Below are 18,480 nucleotides of genomic sequence, written 5' to 3' on the forward strand. Positions count from 1 at the left end.
GTGGGTTGATACCGATTCTAAATACAAACACCTGAGCTCGACGGGGATTTGTATGCGAGGGTCGGTATCAACTTATGCCTCACTTGTTGGCCGTGTGGGTAAAGGCGTCAGCCGCGTCACTGTAGTCCTGAGTTCTTGTCTTTCGTTGGTTCGAGCCCACGGGACGACGAACTTATTATCAACTAAAAAATTTCCCTTCGGTAACATATATGAAAATATATTACTTCCGAGGTAGAGCGAATTGGATATTATAGGACGTTTGTAGCTTAATGCACACACACACACACATACACACACACACACACATATATATATATATATATATATATATATATATATATATATATATATATATATATATATATATATATATATATATATATATATAGAGAGAGAGAGAGAGAGAGAGAGAGAGAGAGAGAGAGAGAGAGATTTGTCTTGGTAGGACAAAACTACTCAGATATTTTCACAAAATAAAGGCGAGAGAGAGAGAGAGAGAGAGAGAGAGAGAGAGAGAGAGAGAGAGAGAGAGAGAGAGAGAGAGTTGATTACACCCCCCTGGGTATGAAGAAAGCCTTGCGGTTCTCCCGTTTTGAGGGAAGAATGAACGCACACGTTTAGAGATTTTCTTCCCCTCTCTTTCTCTCTCCACCCTGGCAGCAATTTCTTTCAAGGGACCCTTTTACACAAGCCAGAAAAAATCCCTCTATAATCTCAATTAAAACTAAAAAGTACTTGTAAATAAAGACCAATTTCTTTCCAGATACCTCTTTACAAAAAACAGAAATAAATCCTTCTATAAAAATAAATACTTGTCAATAAAATCCAATTTCTTTTAAGGAACCCTTTTACACAAAATAAAACTATTCTTTAAATAAATCTACATAAAAAGTATTTGTCAAAGAAGGCCAATTTTTTTTACACAAACCAAAAAAAAAAATCCTTCTTTTGAAAAAAAAATAAATAAATAAATAAAAAGTACTTGTTAATAAAGGCTAATTTCTCTCAAGGCACCCTTTCATACAAGCCAGGAACAACCATTCTTTGAAAAATTATAAAACGTGATAAATAAGAACTTGTCAATGAAGACCAATTGATTTCGAGAAGCCCTGTTACACAAACCAGAAACACTCCTTCTTTAAACAAATAAATAAGACGCACTTATCAAAAAAGGCCAATTTATCTTAAAGGAACCCAAAGACAAGACAAGTATCCTTTGAGAAAATCTCAAATTCAAATAAAACCAGAGCATTGATACCCTACCGGGGGAGTGGCGGGTAGCCTTGGGTATCGTTCCGACTGCATGCATTTCCAAATATTAGTTCGGAACAATTTCTGAATTCTGTCAAATGCAGGCGTCGCGTTTTCATCGTTATAGTTTATTTATATTCTGTTTTGTTTTTAATCTTTGTTTTTATAATGTCTTGGAAATCTGGTCCTGATTTTCACGTCGGTTTTTTGACACACAAACGTCCACGCATGCACATATTTACATACATACATACATACATACATATACACAAACACCCCAATGCGCGCGCGCGCTCTCAGGCACGCACACAATCAAACACACGCTTACAAGCAAGCACACAATATCTCTCACACACACAACGAGCATACTTGCACTCACACACACTCGCACGCTCACATACAACACAAACACACACACACACACACACACACGCTTGTCCCAAAAGTGGAGCATCAAGTGTTGAAGAATGAGGATTTCAGAACATCTAAAACTTGCTTGAGATTCTTGAAGACCGCATGCAATAAGAATTACCAAGTGTAAATTAATAAAAGAATTACCCTTTGCACAATATCAAAATGCGTTAGATTGAGAGAGAGAGAGAGAGAGAGAGAGAGAGAGAGAGAGAGAGAGATGTGTAACAAAACTTCCAGTATATCTTTTCATCAGTTGAAGATAGCTTCGGAAATTTCCCAAAGCGACATAGATGACATCTGGAACTCGCATTTGTTGCTCATTAAAGTTGCTCTCTCTCTCTCTCTCTCTCTCTCTCTCTCTCTCTCTCTCTCTCTCTCTCTCTCCTCAACGATTCTTTCTAACAACATTGCAATGAGGGAAGGAAAGGAGTCGAGGACAGAATGAAACTAATTCAAGACACAAACGTAGATGACGGAGGCCGAATTATTACGGTGTCTCGTTCATGCCAACATTCCATTCCACTGGGTCCTTTTATTCGTCTTCACTTCATAACTCTGACAGTGTTTGTAAAGAAAAAGATTCTTCCCGTTCATTTCAATTACGTGCTAAAATTATTCTCCTCTCTCTCTCTCTCTCTCTCTCTCTCTCTCTCTCTCTCTCTGTGTCATATGTCACAAAAAACGGCGAGAGAGAGCGTAGATAAATAACGCGAAAAGAGAGAATGAGCGTAGATAAATAACACGAAAAGAGAGAATATTAACATTTAGAATTTATGTTTGTTATACAAATAAGTTTTATTTATTTATGTTTACATAATACGCTTAAATGTTAAAACCAGATATATAGAAAATTTAAATAATTTTATTATTGACATGAACTTCAAACGAATAATAAGTTTATTGAAACCATAAATCTTCTCTAAGAGAAAAAAAAGGGGCGGGGTCTTCTGCTGCGCATGCGCACCGGGGCGCAATAGACCTGTAGGTTGTTTGCGAGCTTTGATTAAAGGTCATCACATTTCACTAAACTCGTTTAGTGTTTTTAGCAATTTGTAGTTTTTCTTTGTAACTTCACGTACTGGATTTTGAAGTTATGATTTGTATATCATAAATATACAAATATGCAAAACATACAGATGTATAGTCACTCGGGCCTCAAACAGCCTGTCTTCAACATCAAAAGGTCTGTAAATAAACCACAATTTTCTCCTTGCTATGTTTATCACTAGCGAGAGTAAAGTCCTAATTATTCCTCCTGGCGATACTCTCTTCCTCATTCACGTTCTACAGAGAACTTGATTACTTCAGATAAAGTAGAGGAAAGCTAAACAATATCATTGTTTGGGGCGCCTTTGTTTTTTCTTGTTGAATTCTGATTTTTTTTCTGGGCTGATTTCTGTTCATCAAAAAGCAGCAGAGATTTGAAAAACAAGAGGAATTTTTGTTGTCCACTCGAGAAAATAAAAGAAAAAAAGATTATATTCTACGTTCACTTTCAAGTATTTCGAATTTTTTGGTTAAGGACCTATGAGGCCATTCAGCGATGAAATGGAAACTGAGACTACAAAGGTTTGAAAGGCGTGACAGGAGGAAAACCTTTTGCAGTTGCACTACGAAACAATTGTAAGATGGAAGAAAGAGAATATGAACGGAGGTATAGTAAAAGGAATGAAAGGGTTGCAGCTAGGGGCCAAAGGGACGCTACAAAGACACTTAAGTACTACCTAACGCCTACATTGCACCTCGCAAGGTGCACTGACGGCACTATCCCCTACGGGGTCGTTTAGTGAAGTGATTTTTGAGCAAGCGTTTCGTCTCTCACACCCTCATAGACTCCTGTGCTTCTGCAGCTGTAGTGAGCACCTTCAGTACACAACGTGACGTAAAACTATATTACCCTATAAATGAACCATTATCGAACTGAGCATCTCATTAACTCATTTCTAGCTAATAAGTGACTGCAAAATGATTCTTCCACGTTGCTGTAAAGAACGAGTAAGGTACACCTACGGAAGTGTGAATGTTCATTTTTCCCCAGACTACGGCCATAAACGGTCGACCTGAGAATTTACTTAACTGGTTAATAAACCCTCATTTGAGAGAGAGAGAGAGAGAGAGAGAGAGAGAGAGAGAGAGAGAGAGAGAGAGAGAGAGAGAGAGAGAGAGAGAGAGAGAGAGAGAGATATGCATCCCCAAAAAGAAGAAAAATGATTATTATTGTTATTATTACTATACAGAAGATAAGCCTATTCATGTGCAACAAGCCCACCACAGGGACCATTTACTTGAAATTCAAGCTTCCAAAGAATATTACTGTGTTCATTTAAAAGTAATAGAAAGAAGAGATCGCTTATTAAAAATAAAAAGAAAAATAAATTAAAACATTAATAGATGGGTAAAAATGTAAATAAATGATTAAAATCCAAGGGGAGTTGTATTAGGGTATCAATGCATTGCATCTTCGCAATAAGAGAATAGCAGAGCAACCAGCGTAGGACATTGGTGAGTCAGACGAGCAAGGGCAGGAAATACAATCATTTTTTGCAGGTGGTTGCAAGGCACACATTTTTATTAGATGAAAGAAACTGCACACCAGAGACTGCTTCCACTGGAAGAGGAATCTCTCTCTCTCTCTCTCTCTCTCTCTCTCTCTCTCTCTCTCTCTCTCTCTCTCTCTCTTCATGCTAAGAATATCTGCTATAGAATATTATATTAATGCTTTCAAGTTTCTCTCTCTCTCTCTCTCTCTCTCTCTCTCTCTCTCTCTCTCTCTCTCTCTCTCTCTCATGTTAGGAATACCTGCAAGAGAATAAAATATTAATTTTTTTAAGTCTCTCTCTCTCTCTCTCTCTCTCTCTCTCTCTCTCTCTTCATGTTCAGAATATCTGCAAAACAATAGAATATTCATGCTTTTAAGCCTCTCTCTCTCTCTCTCTCTCTTCATGTTCAGAATATCTGCAAAACAATAGAATATTCATGCTTTTAAGCCTCTCTCTCTCTCTCTCTCTCTCTCTCTCTCTCTCTCTCTCTCTCTCTCTCATTTGAAAGTCAACTTTAACCCTGGTATACCTTGCCCTCTCATATATGCTTGCATTAAGTATGAACAAATTATCTACAATCAAAATGCATAATCAATTACATTGTACTTCCAAACGGTGCATCTGGCTAATAATATCTTTATATGTCATGTTATGTTGATGCCTTGAACTTCTGAGGAAAGTGACAATAACATCAATTCCCAAAAATGATGGACGGCTCAGATTTCAACACATAGATTTCATCTTGACCTAACCATCTTGACAAAACTATATTTTGTGTAAGAAAGTTATCGTTCTAGATGCACTCAATTCTATCCTCTAGCAATAGCTTTTGGGACTGAGAGAGAGAGAGAGAGAGAGAGAGAGAGAGAGAGAGAGAGAGAGAGAGAGAGAGAGAAACTGCTCGTTCCGACCTGACAATCAAATGTCTCACTCGCTCCTGAATTTTGTTTCCTATCACAAAATATTTTTTTCTCTGGAGAGAGAGAGAGAGAGAGAGAGAGAGAGAGAGAGAGAGAGAGAGAGAGAGAGAGAGAGAGAGAGAGAGAGAAATAAACGCATATTCTCTTACCAGACTCCTCCTACTGGAAACGGGTAAATAACCATTCTGAGCACCCAATTTAGCTCCATACATTCCGACCGTTAATTAATAAATCTGAATGGAAGCACCATTTATTAATATATGAGATTTAAAAGCACATTCACTAATAAATCACAACCAAATAATCAAATACCTGGCATGCTTTTACGGCCAACGCGCTAGTGCGGATCAAATTCGTTCGCGTCTGGATAAAAAAAAAAAAAAAAATGCGCAGTTCTGACGAATAAAATAAAAAGAAAGGTCTCTTTTGAGAAACTACATCAGATCCACCAAACCTCGATGATTTAATTCATCAGATTTTGTTTAATAAAAACAAACCTTTTTTTTCTCCGATGATTTAGAATAAGTGAGAATCACCACTCTCACATGAGGATATATGAGAATCAGCGATTCTCAGTTATATGAGAATAACTGATTCTCATTCATATCAGAACAATTGGCAATAAGTGATTCTCATTTACGTTAGAATAAGTGAGAATCACTGATTTTTACTCATGTGAGAATAATAGAGAGTCACTGATTTTCATTTATATGAAAATCAGTGAGAATAATTGATTCTCATTCGTATGAGAATAAGTGAGAATCAATTATTCTCACTTTTATGAGATTGAGTGAGAATCCCCAATTCTCATTTATATGAGGATATATGAGAATCAGTGATTCTCATTCATATCAGAATAAATGGCAATCGGTAATTCTTATTTATATGAGAATAAATGGTAATCAGTGATTCTAATTTACATTAGAATAAGTGAGAATCACTGATTCTCATTCATATGAGAAACGAGAATCAGTGGTTTCTGTACGTCGTAATATTTACCAAGGGCTAAAAAAAATGGATTTGAATCCTATCTTGATATCTCAATATTTCCTGCCCCGGGAATTAAAAATATGAAACTCAAATTCTATGAGATTATAAATATAAAATTTTCCCAGCTATTTATGCCACTGAAAATATGCAAATGAATATTTAATGAATATTCATTTTCCATTTCTCTCTCTCTTAATGCTATTATGGAATAGTGTTTGTTTACCTGAAAGGGGGAGTGGTGTGTATCACTCTATCACATCAATTCATTTATTGTAATTTATCAGAAAAGGGACCTCATTAGTGCATAATGACCTTCGCTTCATTTAGTAATGATCATTCATTCTCTCTCCCTCTCTAAGGTAAGGTAAGGTCTCTCTCTCTCTCTCTCTCTCTCTCATAGAACCTTTGACAATATTTACACTTCGTCTGTCTAGCTGTTTGCTAGAGAGAGAGAGAGAGAGAGAGAGAGAGAGAGAGAGAGAGAGAGAGAGAGAGAGAGAGAGAGAGGCATTATAGGGAAAAGTAATGATGTTGTATAAGTCATTTTTTGATAATCTAATAAATAAGATGAATTATTTTGTTTTAAAGTATTTAGTACTTCTTGTTTTAATTCGTCCATTTGTCACAACAAATCCAACACCTCGATCTGAAGGGTAATTTCTCTCTCTCTCTCTCTCTCTCTCTCTCTCTCTCTCTCTCTCTCTCTCTCTCTCTCTCTCTCACCCGTACAGATTACAAATATAGAAAACTTACGAGTTTCAATCGTATTTCCATGTTATTATGTACATTCATCACTTTATTTGGTTACTAGTAACAGTTGAATAACATGTTTTCAAATCAGGTCACACACAGATTTAAGGTAAAGGTCTGGGAATACAAAATTAAAATAAATGTAACCAAAGAAAAAGGTGAAAATAGTCTCCACTCCAGGCCAAATGGGAGAGCCTAAACAAAGATAGAGATAGACAGAGAAGGGACGAGATAAAAAGGGATCAAGAAGAAGAACAGGCAAAAGGGGAAGAGAGAGAGAGAGAGAGAGAGAGAGAGAGAGAGAGAGAGAGAGAGAGAGCGAATCTAAACATTTTGCAATTTTCACAGAACAGCTCACAGTGGCTTCTCTGTACAGACATAAAGACATACTTAGAGAGAGAGAGAGAGAGAGAGAGAGAGAGAGAGAGAGAGAGAGAGAGAGAGAGAGAGAGAATCTAAACATTTTGCAATTTTCACAGAACAGCTCACAGTGTCTTCTCTGTACAGACAGAAAGACATACCTAGAGAGAGAGAGAGAGAGAGAGAGAGAGAGAGAGAGAGAGAGAGAGAGAGAGAGAGAGAGAGAGAGAGGTATCCAAACCTTTTGCAACTAGCACAAAACGACTCCCTCCCACAAAAGCGCGTTCGTTCTATGACATCACATAAATAAATGTAATCCTGGTGTTTACGAAACCACATTTACACTTTTGGCAAGTGTTTGTTTACAGCACAAAGACTCGGCGTTTATGCATCTCTTAATTTCATTACCGGGACTTTTGTTCTTGCCCCAAAAGCCCCTTTTGGGTCTTCTGGCATATTTCTTTTAATTTTTTAGACTCATTTGGTGGGTATGAATTACACTATAAAACATAATTATGTTCCGCTTTAAATGAATCCTTCATGGATACAAAATCTAGAAGGTGACTTTGCAGGAATCAAGTCTGGTTAAATCTCTCTCTCTCTCTCTCTCTCTCTCTCTCTCTCTCTCTCTCTCATCACAAACGTTATAGAAGAGAGTTTACTATTACTGACTGTCTTTCTGTTTCATAGTAAAAGAGAATTTACTATTGATTTTTCTCTCTCTCTCTACATCACAAACATTATAGAAGAGAATTTACTACTACTGACTGCCTTTCTGTTTCATAAAAAAAGAGAATGTATTCTCTCTCTCTCTCTCTCTCTCTCTCTCTCTCTCTCTCTCTCTCTCTCCATCACAAATATTATCTCTCTCTCTCTCTCTCTCTCTCCATCACAAATATTATAGAAGAGAATTTACTATTAATGACTGTCATTCTGTTTCATAATAAAAGAGAATTTATTATTGATCTCTCTCTCTCTCTCTTTGTATCAAACACAATACACAAGAGAATTTACTATTACCGTGTGCCTGTATGTTTCATAATAAGTGAGACTCAATTATAGATATAACCTCTCTCTCTCTCTCTCTCTCTCTCTCTCTGTGTGTGTGTGGATGTTGTTTCTTCATCTCTTTTCCTCTCGTTATGATTGCAATCCAACCTTTAATAAGCTCAGCACACCCTTTGTGCAGATCGTTTTAATTACGATTTTTGTACCTGGAGAATTATCCAAAACAAAACCCCTCCATCTCTTGGGGTCTTTTGTTCCCCTCTGCTTTGGATTTTGTTTTTCCTTCCGTTTTCATTTTTTCCAGCGAAGCCTCATTATGGAACGTCTGAACAGATGTCCAGTTTTGTTCTGCAGAGGCCTTTGACAGATGATGGGAGAGGAAGTTTTTTATTACCATGACTCTCACTCATTATTTTGCTTGTTTTTTTAATAGAGAATCTATTGTCTTTTGTCTTGTACAATGAGCACGTCCTTTGAATTTCTCCTACTCTCTCTCTCTCTCATGTTCTATGTTCAAGGAATCTATATGTTTTATTAACTTTGTTTCCATGCCACTGTTTATGTTGACTTTGAACGTGTCTCTCTCTCTCTCTCTCTCTCTCTCTCTCTCTCTCTCTCTCTCTCTCTCTCTCTCTCTCTCTCTCTCTCTCATGAAAGCAGGTCCTACGGGAGCCTTATTTTACGTAAAACCTTTTACTTACAATTGAGGTATCTTATCACCGGGGGTGTAAAATTTTGGCTGTCTCATATAAGAGATCTTCGCTCAACCGAATGCTAAGTGCTCTCTCTCTCTCTCTCTCTCTCTCTCTCTCTCTCTCTCTCTCTCTCTCTCTCTCTCTCCATAATTTTCACTTGAGAAAAATGTTTAAGATTTTGAGTTTAGTAATTCAACTAAATATTCAAAAGTATAAATAAAAACGAACTTAAAAAAGCAAGTACAAAAAAGAATACGGAAATGTTAGAATTTTTAAAGACCAAGGTTAGGAAAACCAAAGAGAAAAATTAATGGAGAGAGAGAGAGAGAGAGAGAGAGAGAGAGAGAGAGAGAGAGAGAGAGAGAGAGAGAGAGAACTAATGGTTCATTAAGCGCAAAAGAAAAAAAAGTACAGTTTGCCTTAAAAAATAAAGTTGATCAGTTGACCCAATTTTTGGCCCGATGGACACACTAATTTTGGATTCGAATGAGAGAGAGAGAGAGAGAGAGAGAGAGAGAGAGAGAGAGAGAGAGAGAGAGAGAGAGAGAGAGAGAGAGAGAGAGAGACTATTACAATTAGTGACACTGAAATTTCCACTCCAGGAAGATCAATATAACCAAGAAATGCGTTGATTACTGAACAATGAACAAATCTGCATATTCCCGACAGCGCTGACGTCAGCTGACAATAAGGTGGCTGTGCCAGAAGGACTGACAACGGATCATGTGCAGTGAATAACTAAATTTCACTTCAGTAAGTCTCCTGAATGAGCCACTTGGAGCCGGGGGAAGTCTGTACAATATTAAGCTCACTACTGCACTGAGGAACAGTGCCACTTCATTCCTTCATGATCAATATTCTTTAATTAAGAAATGGCAGATATGTCATTATGAACGTTCATCACATCTCTGCACTGTTTACAGTTCACCCTACAAAAACCCCACAGTTATTCTAAGAAGTAATAATCAGAGGTGTTGGACAGCAAGTCTGAACAAAGAAAGCGGGAATGGAGGTCAAGTAAAAGGCTCAAAAGTGGGTGAAGCTAGTGGCCGAAGGGGCGTCGCAAACACCCTTCAGCAATGCTTACAGTGCACCACGAGAGGTGCACTGACGGCAATAACACCCGCCTTCCATGCCCCATTCATTATAGTGTAAAGCCCCGTTCACACATTCACGTATCAGCCCACGCATGTTCACGCATGAATGGAAACTGGTAGTTGGCAACAGCTTACGTAAGTACTACGAAAAAGTTCCGTAATGCGTATTTAAGATCGTGGACATGCGGGGCAGAGTCGGGAGGTCGATACGCACCATCCCAGCATGCGTGGGGAGCCACGTACGTTTCGACATGTTCAAAAGATACGTGTCTGTTCACGTCATCCGTCATTTTGCGTGGTTCCACACGCACCACGTGGTGCATCCGTAGCGTGGTCTGCACGCCTGCGGGGCAATGACGCGTGGCCCCCCGCTGCTTTCCCGTTCCCGCCAAGAACCGCGTGGGTCCCCACGAGGTTCGGGAGTAAACGTGGCAACAGCGCCTCTCCCCCAGGACCTGAGACGATGAGGCAACGCTGTGTCGGGTGTATAAAACAGCTTGCGGCGCGGATGCGGCATCAGTTCTTCTCCCGGACAGACAGCAGCAACACCGTTTCTCGCCCCTCCAGCGCCTTCGTCAGCAGAAAATGCCGAAAGTTAGCAGCAACAGACAGCGGAAGGGGGCTCACAAGCCTCCAACATCCCAGTCAGGAGCGGAGACGGCCTCTACGTGGCAGCCACCTGCTGCAGACACCCCTGCAGTCACCATGGAGGAGGATGTTGTAATAAACCTTGGAGAGGCTGACGAGGTCGAGGACATGGCCAGTGACCATAGCCTCTTCAACGACGAGGATGCCGGCCTGGATGACGTCGACTCCGCCGATGATGACGGGAACGATGAAGCTGCTGACGGCACCGCCCCTGGGACTGGAAACGCGTGCCGAAAGAAGAACCCCTCTGTCATCCTCTCAGATGAAAATGAGAGGCTGGTAGGGGAGTGGTTGGAGCAGGAGGCCGAATTTATATATAACAAGGGCATGACAGCATACAAGGACAAGGCCAGGGTGTGCAGGGCATTTGAGGAGAAGGGGAGGTCACTGGCTCCTCCTGTGTCAGGCCCTGAACTCCGGACCTGGTTCACCTCCCTCAGGACCCGCTTTGGACGCCTCACAGCCGAAAAAAGTGGTCAGGGGGCCAGCAGACGACTGACGGACCGTGAGAAGTGGATACTGAACATCTTCCACTTCCTCAAGCCCCACATTGTCCGCCAAAAAAAGCCCAAGGTGTTGGGACTTCCGATGGTATGTCTTATTTTATTGTTTCGCTGTTTAGTAAATCAGTGACTGAAACTCTAATGCACAGTTTATTTAATTAATGGAACTACAACCTTGTCATTCACAGTACATTTACATTCTCTCATACATGTTCCATCTCTTTACAGTCTGCGTCTGCTGCAGTTGCTTGCAGCAACCCTCCTGGCCATGGTCCTGCCCTTGATGTTCCTGCCCTTTGTGATCCTGCTGGCAGTGCCACTCCAGTCCCCTGCTCGTCCGATGACCGGTCCTCCACCATTGATGATCCTGCACCACAAAGGAAGTCACGGAAGGAGGACAAGGCTGGAAGTGGGGTCCTGGACGTGTTGCTTCAACAAGCGGAGTCAGCTCGGCAAAGGCTACAGGGGGCCATAAGACCTCTGTGTGACCCCAGGCTGGTGTACTGGCGGAACGCCCTGGAGGAGCTTTCCGCCGACTGTGCAGATGTGGGGCCTGAGCTGAGGATGGCGCTGAAGGTGGAGCTCATCTCCGCCATACAGCGCTTTGTGAGGGCTACCAAAGAGGGCATCACGAGGCCGCCACGTCATCTGATACCCCACACCCAAGCAGAAGCCCTCTGGGATGGTCTGCCTGCGGCCCCAGCTCCCCTTCCTGCTCCTGCTACATATGTGCCACTTGCTACACCTAGTGGTGCCATGGCGCAGCCTCTCAACCTCACGGCGCAACAGGTGGCAATGCTGCACGCGCAGCTGTCTGCACCTGCAGTGGCGTCCACACCCAGGGACCTCAACGTGTCGTTGCCAACGAGCAGCTTCCTAGAGAACCTCTAGTTTAAGGCAACATTTTTTTTTATATCTATTTTGTGTATGTGTCAATGTAAAAAAATGTATATATTTTGTAAATATTTCAGCGTTAGTATAAGCAATAAACATAATTGAAAAATAACTTTTATTCAATGAACTAAAAACCATCAAAGTAACAAAATGAAGTAATAATAATCACACAACTAAGACATATGCAAACAACTATATAGTTGAAAATTAACTTATAGAAACAAATATCTATTTTTTGTATTACTGTATGTTTCCATCTATATATCAGCACTAGTATAAACAATAAACATATAATAGAAAAGTAACTTCTATTCAATGAACTACAAACCATGGAAGTAACAAAATGAAGTAAGAATAACAACAAAAAATAAGGAGTAAGTGAAGGTATATTATATTAAAATAAAAATAAAAAAAAAAAACTTTCATATTATTAAGTTGTTCTTCACTACTGCTTGGTAATGGCCTTTATTAAAAACCATTTCAAAATATTCAAAGTTATAATCTTCCCACGCCTTGGAGTAATGCACTTAGCCACATTGCAATGCATGTATTTGCTTCTGCGTTAAAAATGTCAGAGTGTATGATCCAGTACTAAAAAAAACATATGCAAACAAATATATAGTTGAAAATTAACTTATATAACAAATGTTTATTTTTGGTATTGTATGTTTCAGTGTATATATCATGATTGGTATAAACAATAAACATATAATTGAAAAAAAACTTTTATTCAATGAACTAAAAACCATTACACTGATAAAATGAAGTAAGAATAATAGCACAAATAAGGCATATGTAAAACAAATAAATGCACAAATACAAAGGAAAAGTAAACTGTATGGATATTAAAAATTTTGGAAGTCGACATACAAAGAGAAATTATTATAACAAATATAAATGTATGTTAACAGTAGTTCTCCTGCCAAGTAACGGAACCACCAGGAGATGAAAAGTAGTCTTTCAGGATGTTGCGTTGTTCCTTGGCATTCCTGGTTGCAGTGTTGCCTCCCATGGTTGGAAGAGCGTCTCCTAGGGGTGGGTCACTCCTCCAGGCACCAGGTATGAAATCATGTGTGATGGGGTTCTCCTGATCTGCTTCCTGCCTGCGTGGATTTCTTTTTATTATAAGGTTGTGCAGAACACACGCGCCAGCACTACTGACTCTGCACGGTCAGGCTTGATACACATTGACGTGTGGAGTACTCTGAATTTGCTGGCCAGAATCCCGAAGGCATTCTCCACCGTCCGCCGTGCCCTACTTAACCTGTAGTTGTAGATCCGCTCCTCCTTGGACAGGCCTCTTTTGGGGTAGGGCTTCATGAGATAGTTCCGCAGGGGAAGGCATCATCGCCAAGCAGGAAGTAGTCTACAGGAGCTCCATTTGTTGCATCTGGTAGGGCCTCAGGTTGGGGAAGGTTTGCTTCCTGTTTTGCCAGCATTTCACACAGACGGGTCTGGGCAAATACACCACCGTCCGACTCTGACCCAACGGCACCCACGTCCACGTAGAGGAACTTATATGAAGCATCGACAATGGCAAGTAGAATCATGGAGAAGAACTTCTTGTAATTGTAGTAATGCGTACCACCAAGGGGAGGGTTACGGAGCCTGATGTGTTTACCGTCTAGTGCTCCAATTACGTGGGGGAAGTTCCACCGTTCCTCAAACCCGCGGGCAACCTGCTTCCAAGCCTCTGGTGTTTGTGGTACCTGCAGTTCCTCATCTCCAAAGGCAGAAACAATGGCCCTGCAGGTCTCGGGTACAATGCAACTTATGGTGTTGTGGGCTACCCGGAATGCGTATTGCAGGCTCTTATATGAGTCACCCGTGGCAAGGAAACGTAGGGTGATAGCCACACGCAGTCCTGGCGTAAGGGGTTCCCTCCAAAATGTGCGTTGCTTCTCAATGTAGGGTGTGACACGTTCAACTATTTCACTGAATATGTCTCTGTCAGTTCGCGTAAAATTCCTGTATAGTTCTGGGGTTTCGGTTGCCAGCTCCTCCATCAGGTTGTCATAGTGGCCTAGCTCCACTCTTCTTTGCAAGTACGGCCAAGCCCAAACCCTCCTCGGCCTCCTCTTTTTTTTCTTCTTTTCAATTGCAATGTAGGCCCTCACAGCTTCCACCAATACCATGTAGTGCACATACTCCACGACGGCCTCCATTATGTCTCTTTGTTGTCTGTGTGCTGTTATAAGGGCAACGATGTCCTCAATGTTCTCCATGTTGATTCAGCAGCAGGGGAATACTTCTTGCTACAGGGAGGCGCTGAATGGCACTGCAAACGCATGTGCACAGCACAGCCCTTTGTACATGGCGTATACCCGCCGATGTACGTGGGGATGTTGTGAGGGTGTCGTGAGGTCGTAACGCACAACGTTACACATACGGTATACGTTCGTGGGTGTTACTTGCTCTGCCACGCATTACATGTGGGGTGTGGCCTATTGTCGTGGCAGTTCACGTAAGCATCCCGTCTATCTTGCGCAGTCGCGTAGCCTTAACACGCATTACTCCGTACTTACGTTATGGCGTCGTTATGTTGACTTACGGACATCGGCCTTTGACACGTATCCACTTGATCGCGCCGACAAACCCTACAGTATAGCCACGTTTCACATGCGTGAACATGCGTGGGCTGATACGTGAATGTGTGAACGGGGCTTAAGGACGACATAGTTTGGTGGTTCACCCGTCAAGCAGCGTGTCTCCTACCCCCTAGTTAGGAAACCACGCCAACTACTAGTAAATATATATATATATATATATATATATATATATATATATATATATATATATATATATATATATATATATATATATATATATATATATAAACTCTCCTTCTCAGAAACCACCACAGACCACGTCACATCAGATAAAACGATAAAAAGAAGAAACAAACAAACGCCTTCCTTCTGCCTCAAGCTACAAATCCTATCAAATCTCCTATTATGAGTCGAGGTCCTTCTTTTATCCTCACTGAAACCTTGGGCAGTGAAGAATATGCAGAGGTTGGTGATCAACGTGTTTCGGAGACTGGCCTCAAATTCATCATCTGTATTTATAAAATCGAATCATTTTCGGAGAAATTGAAGAAATGAGAGTAAAAATAGATCATAAAAAAAACAAAGTGACCTCGGAATCATCATTTGTCTTTTTAAGGTCGAAAAGTTTTTGGAAAAACTGAAAAGAAATGGAAGTAAGCATGGGTAATAAAAAGAATCGTTATATATTCTCACAGCCAACACAGTGAATTGTCAGATTTACCATTTGTACTTAAAGAGTCGAAACATTTTTGGAAAAAGTAAAAAGCAATGAAAATAAAAGCAGATGACAAATTCAGTCGTTACATATTCTTAAAGTGAATTGTTGTGTCAGAATGTTTCGTATCGATCGAACAGAAAAGGAAAAATACAAAGGACAACTTTAATTAACAGACACTTGGGGAATATATACCGAGTCTTTGACGACAGACATCCGTCTTGAAGGTGAGGGAGAATGCCTTTGAAAAGAACCTCTCCTCCTCCTACTCAGGGGGGAGTGAGAGAGAGAGAGAGAACACACCTGGTGCACTATTACATTTCCCCACTGGAAATTCTCCTCTCTCTCTCTCTCTCTCTCTCTCTCTCGCCTTTCAAGCAGCGCCTTGTAAATAGCTTACTTATGCCTTTGAGGATAAAAACTGTGAAAGAGTTTTAAAAGAACCGCTGAAAATTCTCCCTCTCATTCAAGCAGCGCCTTGTAAATAGCTTACGTAAGTTTTTGAAGACAAAATGAAAATATAATAATTTTAAAGGGAAATATGGAAACACAACCCACTTACTATTATATAGCGTTTTCAAAAAAGTTGAAACACTCAATTTTTATGGAACCCAAACCATGGATACTGGGCCATTTTTCCTCTTGAGAGCAACATAAACAAAATCAATAACTGAATATGGAAACAAAACCCAGTAACTATTACATGGGGTTTTCAAAAAATGACAGCACTTGCTTTCAAAAGAACCAAAACCCTGGATATTGGGGACATTCTGCCTCTTTCAAAATATTCAAAATGGACAGAGAGAGAGAGAGAGAGAGAGAGAGAGAGAGAGAGAGAGAGAGAGAGAGAGAGAGGAGAGAGAGAGAGAGAGGTCTCTTGATGTTGTTTTTCGGGTTTGTATAGATACTGCAATGTCAGCGTTTATGTATTGCTTATGACAAGAAGCGAAAGGCAGGAAGACAATCAATACTTCTCATTATCATTTGGGTCCTACACGATGAAACAAAGGAGGCAACGATTTACCGCAATGAACTTTAGAACAGGAATAATATAAATCTCTCTCTCTCTCTCTCTCTCTCTCTCTCTCTCTCTCTCTCTCTCTCTCTCTCTCTCAGGCCTACGTATTAAATATCAATATTCTTCTCGTGGTGTCTATCCAAAAAAATGGTAACGATGATGATACTAATAACTATAATAAAAATAGTAAAAAAAAGGATGAGTAAAAACGATAATTGTCAATTTTTTCTTAATTTTGTAAATTACGAATAAGAATGGAAAAATGACGAGAGAAACCTTAATTAAAATAATTTTTGAGAGCATATAATTCCTTAAAAGCCTTTGACAGTGCTATCATGAAGTTTTTTTTTAAGAGAGAGAGAGAGAGAGAGAGAGAGAGAGAGAGAGAGAGAGAGAGAGAGAGAGAGAGAGAGAGAGAGAGAGTAAAGGCTGACATATTCCCTGAAACCAACATACTAGAAGGGCAGAACCTGTCTGATTCACAGAAATCGAAAGCGTTGTCCCAAAGGTCACTAATTTCCCTCCAAAGAGCAACACAGAAAGAAGTCTGGTCCTTCTTCAGGGAGGTCCCAGGTAACCCTCCTCCTGAACCCTTCTCCTGACATCACTAATTAAACACGAAAGGGATACGAGTGAGGCTGATACACTTCCTCGTTCGAGATAATTAACACAGGAATTGGTGGGTTCATTTCCATGGAACAAGTGATGATGCTGGTACACTCTCTTATTACCTAATATCTTCACTGCCTCAAAAATTCTGATTATCACACAAACATTTTATACATTATACACACACACACACACACACACACACACACACACATATATATATATATATATATATATATATATATATATATATATAAATATATATATATATATATATATATATATATATATATATATATATATATATATATATATATACATATTTATAATATATATATACACACACATATATATATATAAATATGTATATATATATATATATATATATATATATATATATATATACATATATATATATATATATATATATATATATATATATATATATATATATATATATATATATATATATGAACAGATAGATATATAGATCGATAGACAGATTTACCATACGCATTTTCTCCTCCAGTTTCTCAGCTAGTTTATTGGGACGGAGTTGCCGCCCCTACACCCTTTGTATTTTACTCCAGAAGAGGCTTAAGCCCATTTATAGATTTTGCCCCTTGACAATCTATTTTTTTTTTAAACAGAATCATTTTATTGTTGGTCAGAGACCAGGCTATGGCCTCACAAGTCAGTGATGAGAGAGAGAGAGAGAGAGAGAGAGAGAGAGAGAGAGAGAGAGAGATTAAGTATTTTCCTTTATAGCATAAAAGAATGTAACCTGCAAGGATATACATTAGATAAAATTGTCTTTTTCACAAAATCTGTCTCATTCTTCAGCCCTCAATCAGAGATCAATTAATAATAAATATCTTATTATGCATTTTGTGGACTGTCAATTTACATAATTACTTATAAAAATATATTAAAAACTCACTCTGACTTTCGTGTAATACAGCAAAAACAAACCATTCATTCTCTATAGCAACCAAAGATGAAGACGTCCAACACTCTTCAGTAAATCTCGAGGACTTCTTACTGATAGGTTCTTTCGCTCCATTCTAGAACTCTGACATAAAATAAAAAAGAAACACTAACCTACAGTCTAGCCTGGGGATGCTTTCAAGCGAACCACTTTCCTGACTGAAAGGAACACAAACATGGCCTGACATTCCATCAACACACCCACCCCAAAAAAGAAGAAAATCGGTTCTCTTCCGTGGAACTGAAAACAATTGGACGACCTCTCCTCCCTAACTGAAAAGCGTTGGACGAAAGCAGCGTCTGACAGCAACTATTACTCTTATTCTTTCACGTTCATTTAAAGATCTGGTCCAGGAATCGACCGATTCCTGAATGATTGAGATCGTGCCTGCAGTTGCTTCACTTGACCCGCTCTTCAAATAAACGGAAAAATCTTTTCGTCTATTGAAGCAGGTATTTCGTTGTTTTCTTTCTATGAAGTCCTGGACGTTCTCAAAACAAGCAGGCGGATTGGAAAAATGATATATACACT

At 39.6% G+C, this 18,480-nt stretch overlaps 2 protein-coding genes across 2 annotated transcripts; one reads left to right on the forward strand and one right to left on the reverse strand.

Annotated features, from left to right (window-relative positions):
* The first annotated feature begins 10,085 nt into the window (after positions 1–10,085).
* LOC136829686 (uncharacterized) lies at positions 10,086–12,108 on the forward strand. Its single transcript, XM_067088483.1, has 2 exons — positions 10,086–11,264; positions 11,405–12,108. Exons 1-2 carry the CDS (start codon positions 10,611–10,613, stop codon positions 12,065–12,067), a joined length of 1,317 nt encoding a protein of 438 aa, XP_066944584.1. The 5' UTR covers positions 10,086–10,610; the 3' UTR covers positions 12,068–12,108.
* A 1,278-nt stretch (positions 12,109–13,386) lies between these two features.
* Positions 13,387–14,295, reverse strand: LOC136829986 (uncharacterized). The gene has a single exon (XM_067089162.1). The coding sequence runs from the start codon at positions 14,293–14,295 to the stop codon at positions 13,387–13,389; it is 909 nt and encodes a 302-aa protein (XP_066945263.1).
* Positions 14,296–18,480: the final 4,185 nt, after the last annotated feature.

Source organism: Macrobrachium rosenbergii, chromosome 45, assembly GCF_040412425.1.
Source record: "Macrobrachium rosenbergii isolate ZJJX-2024 chromosome 45, ASM4041242v1, whole genome shotgun sequence".
Lineage (NCBI taxonomy): Eukaryota > Metazoa > Arthropoda > Malacostraca > Decapoda > Palaemonidae > Macrobrachium > Macrobrachium rosenbergii.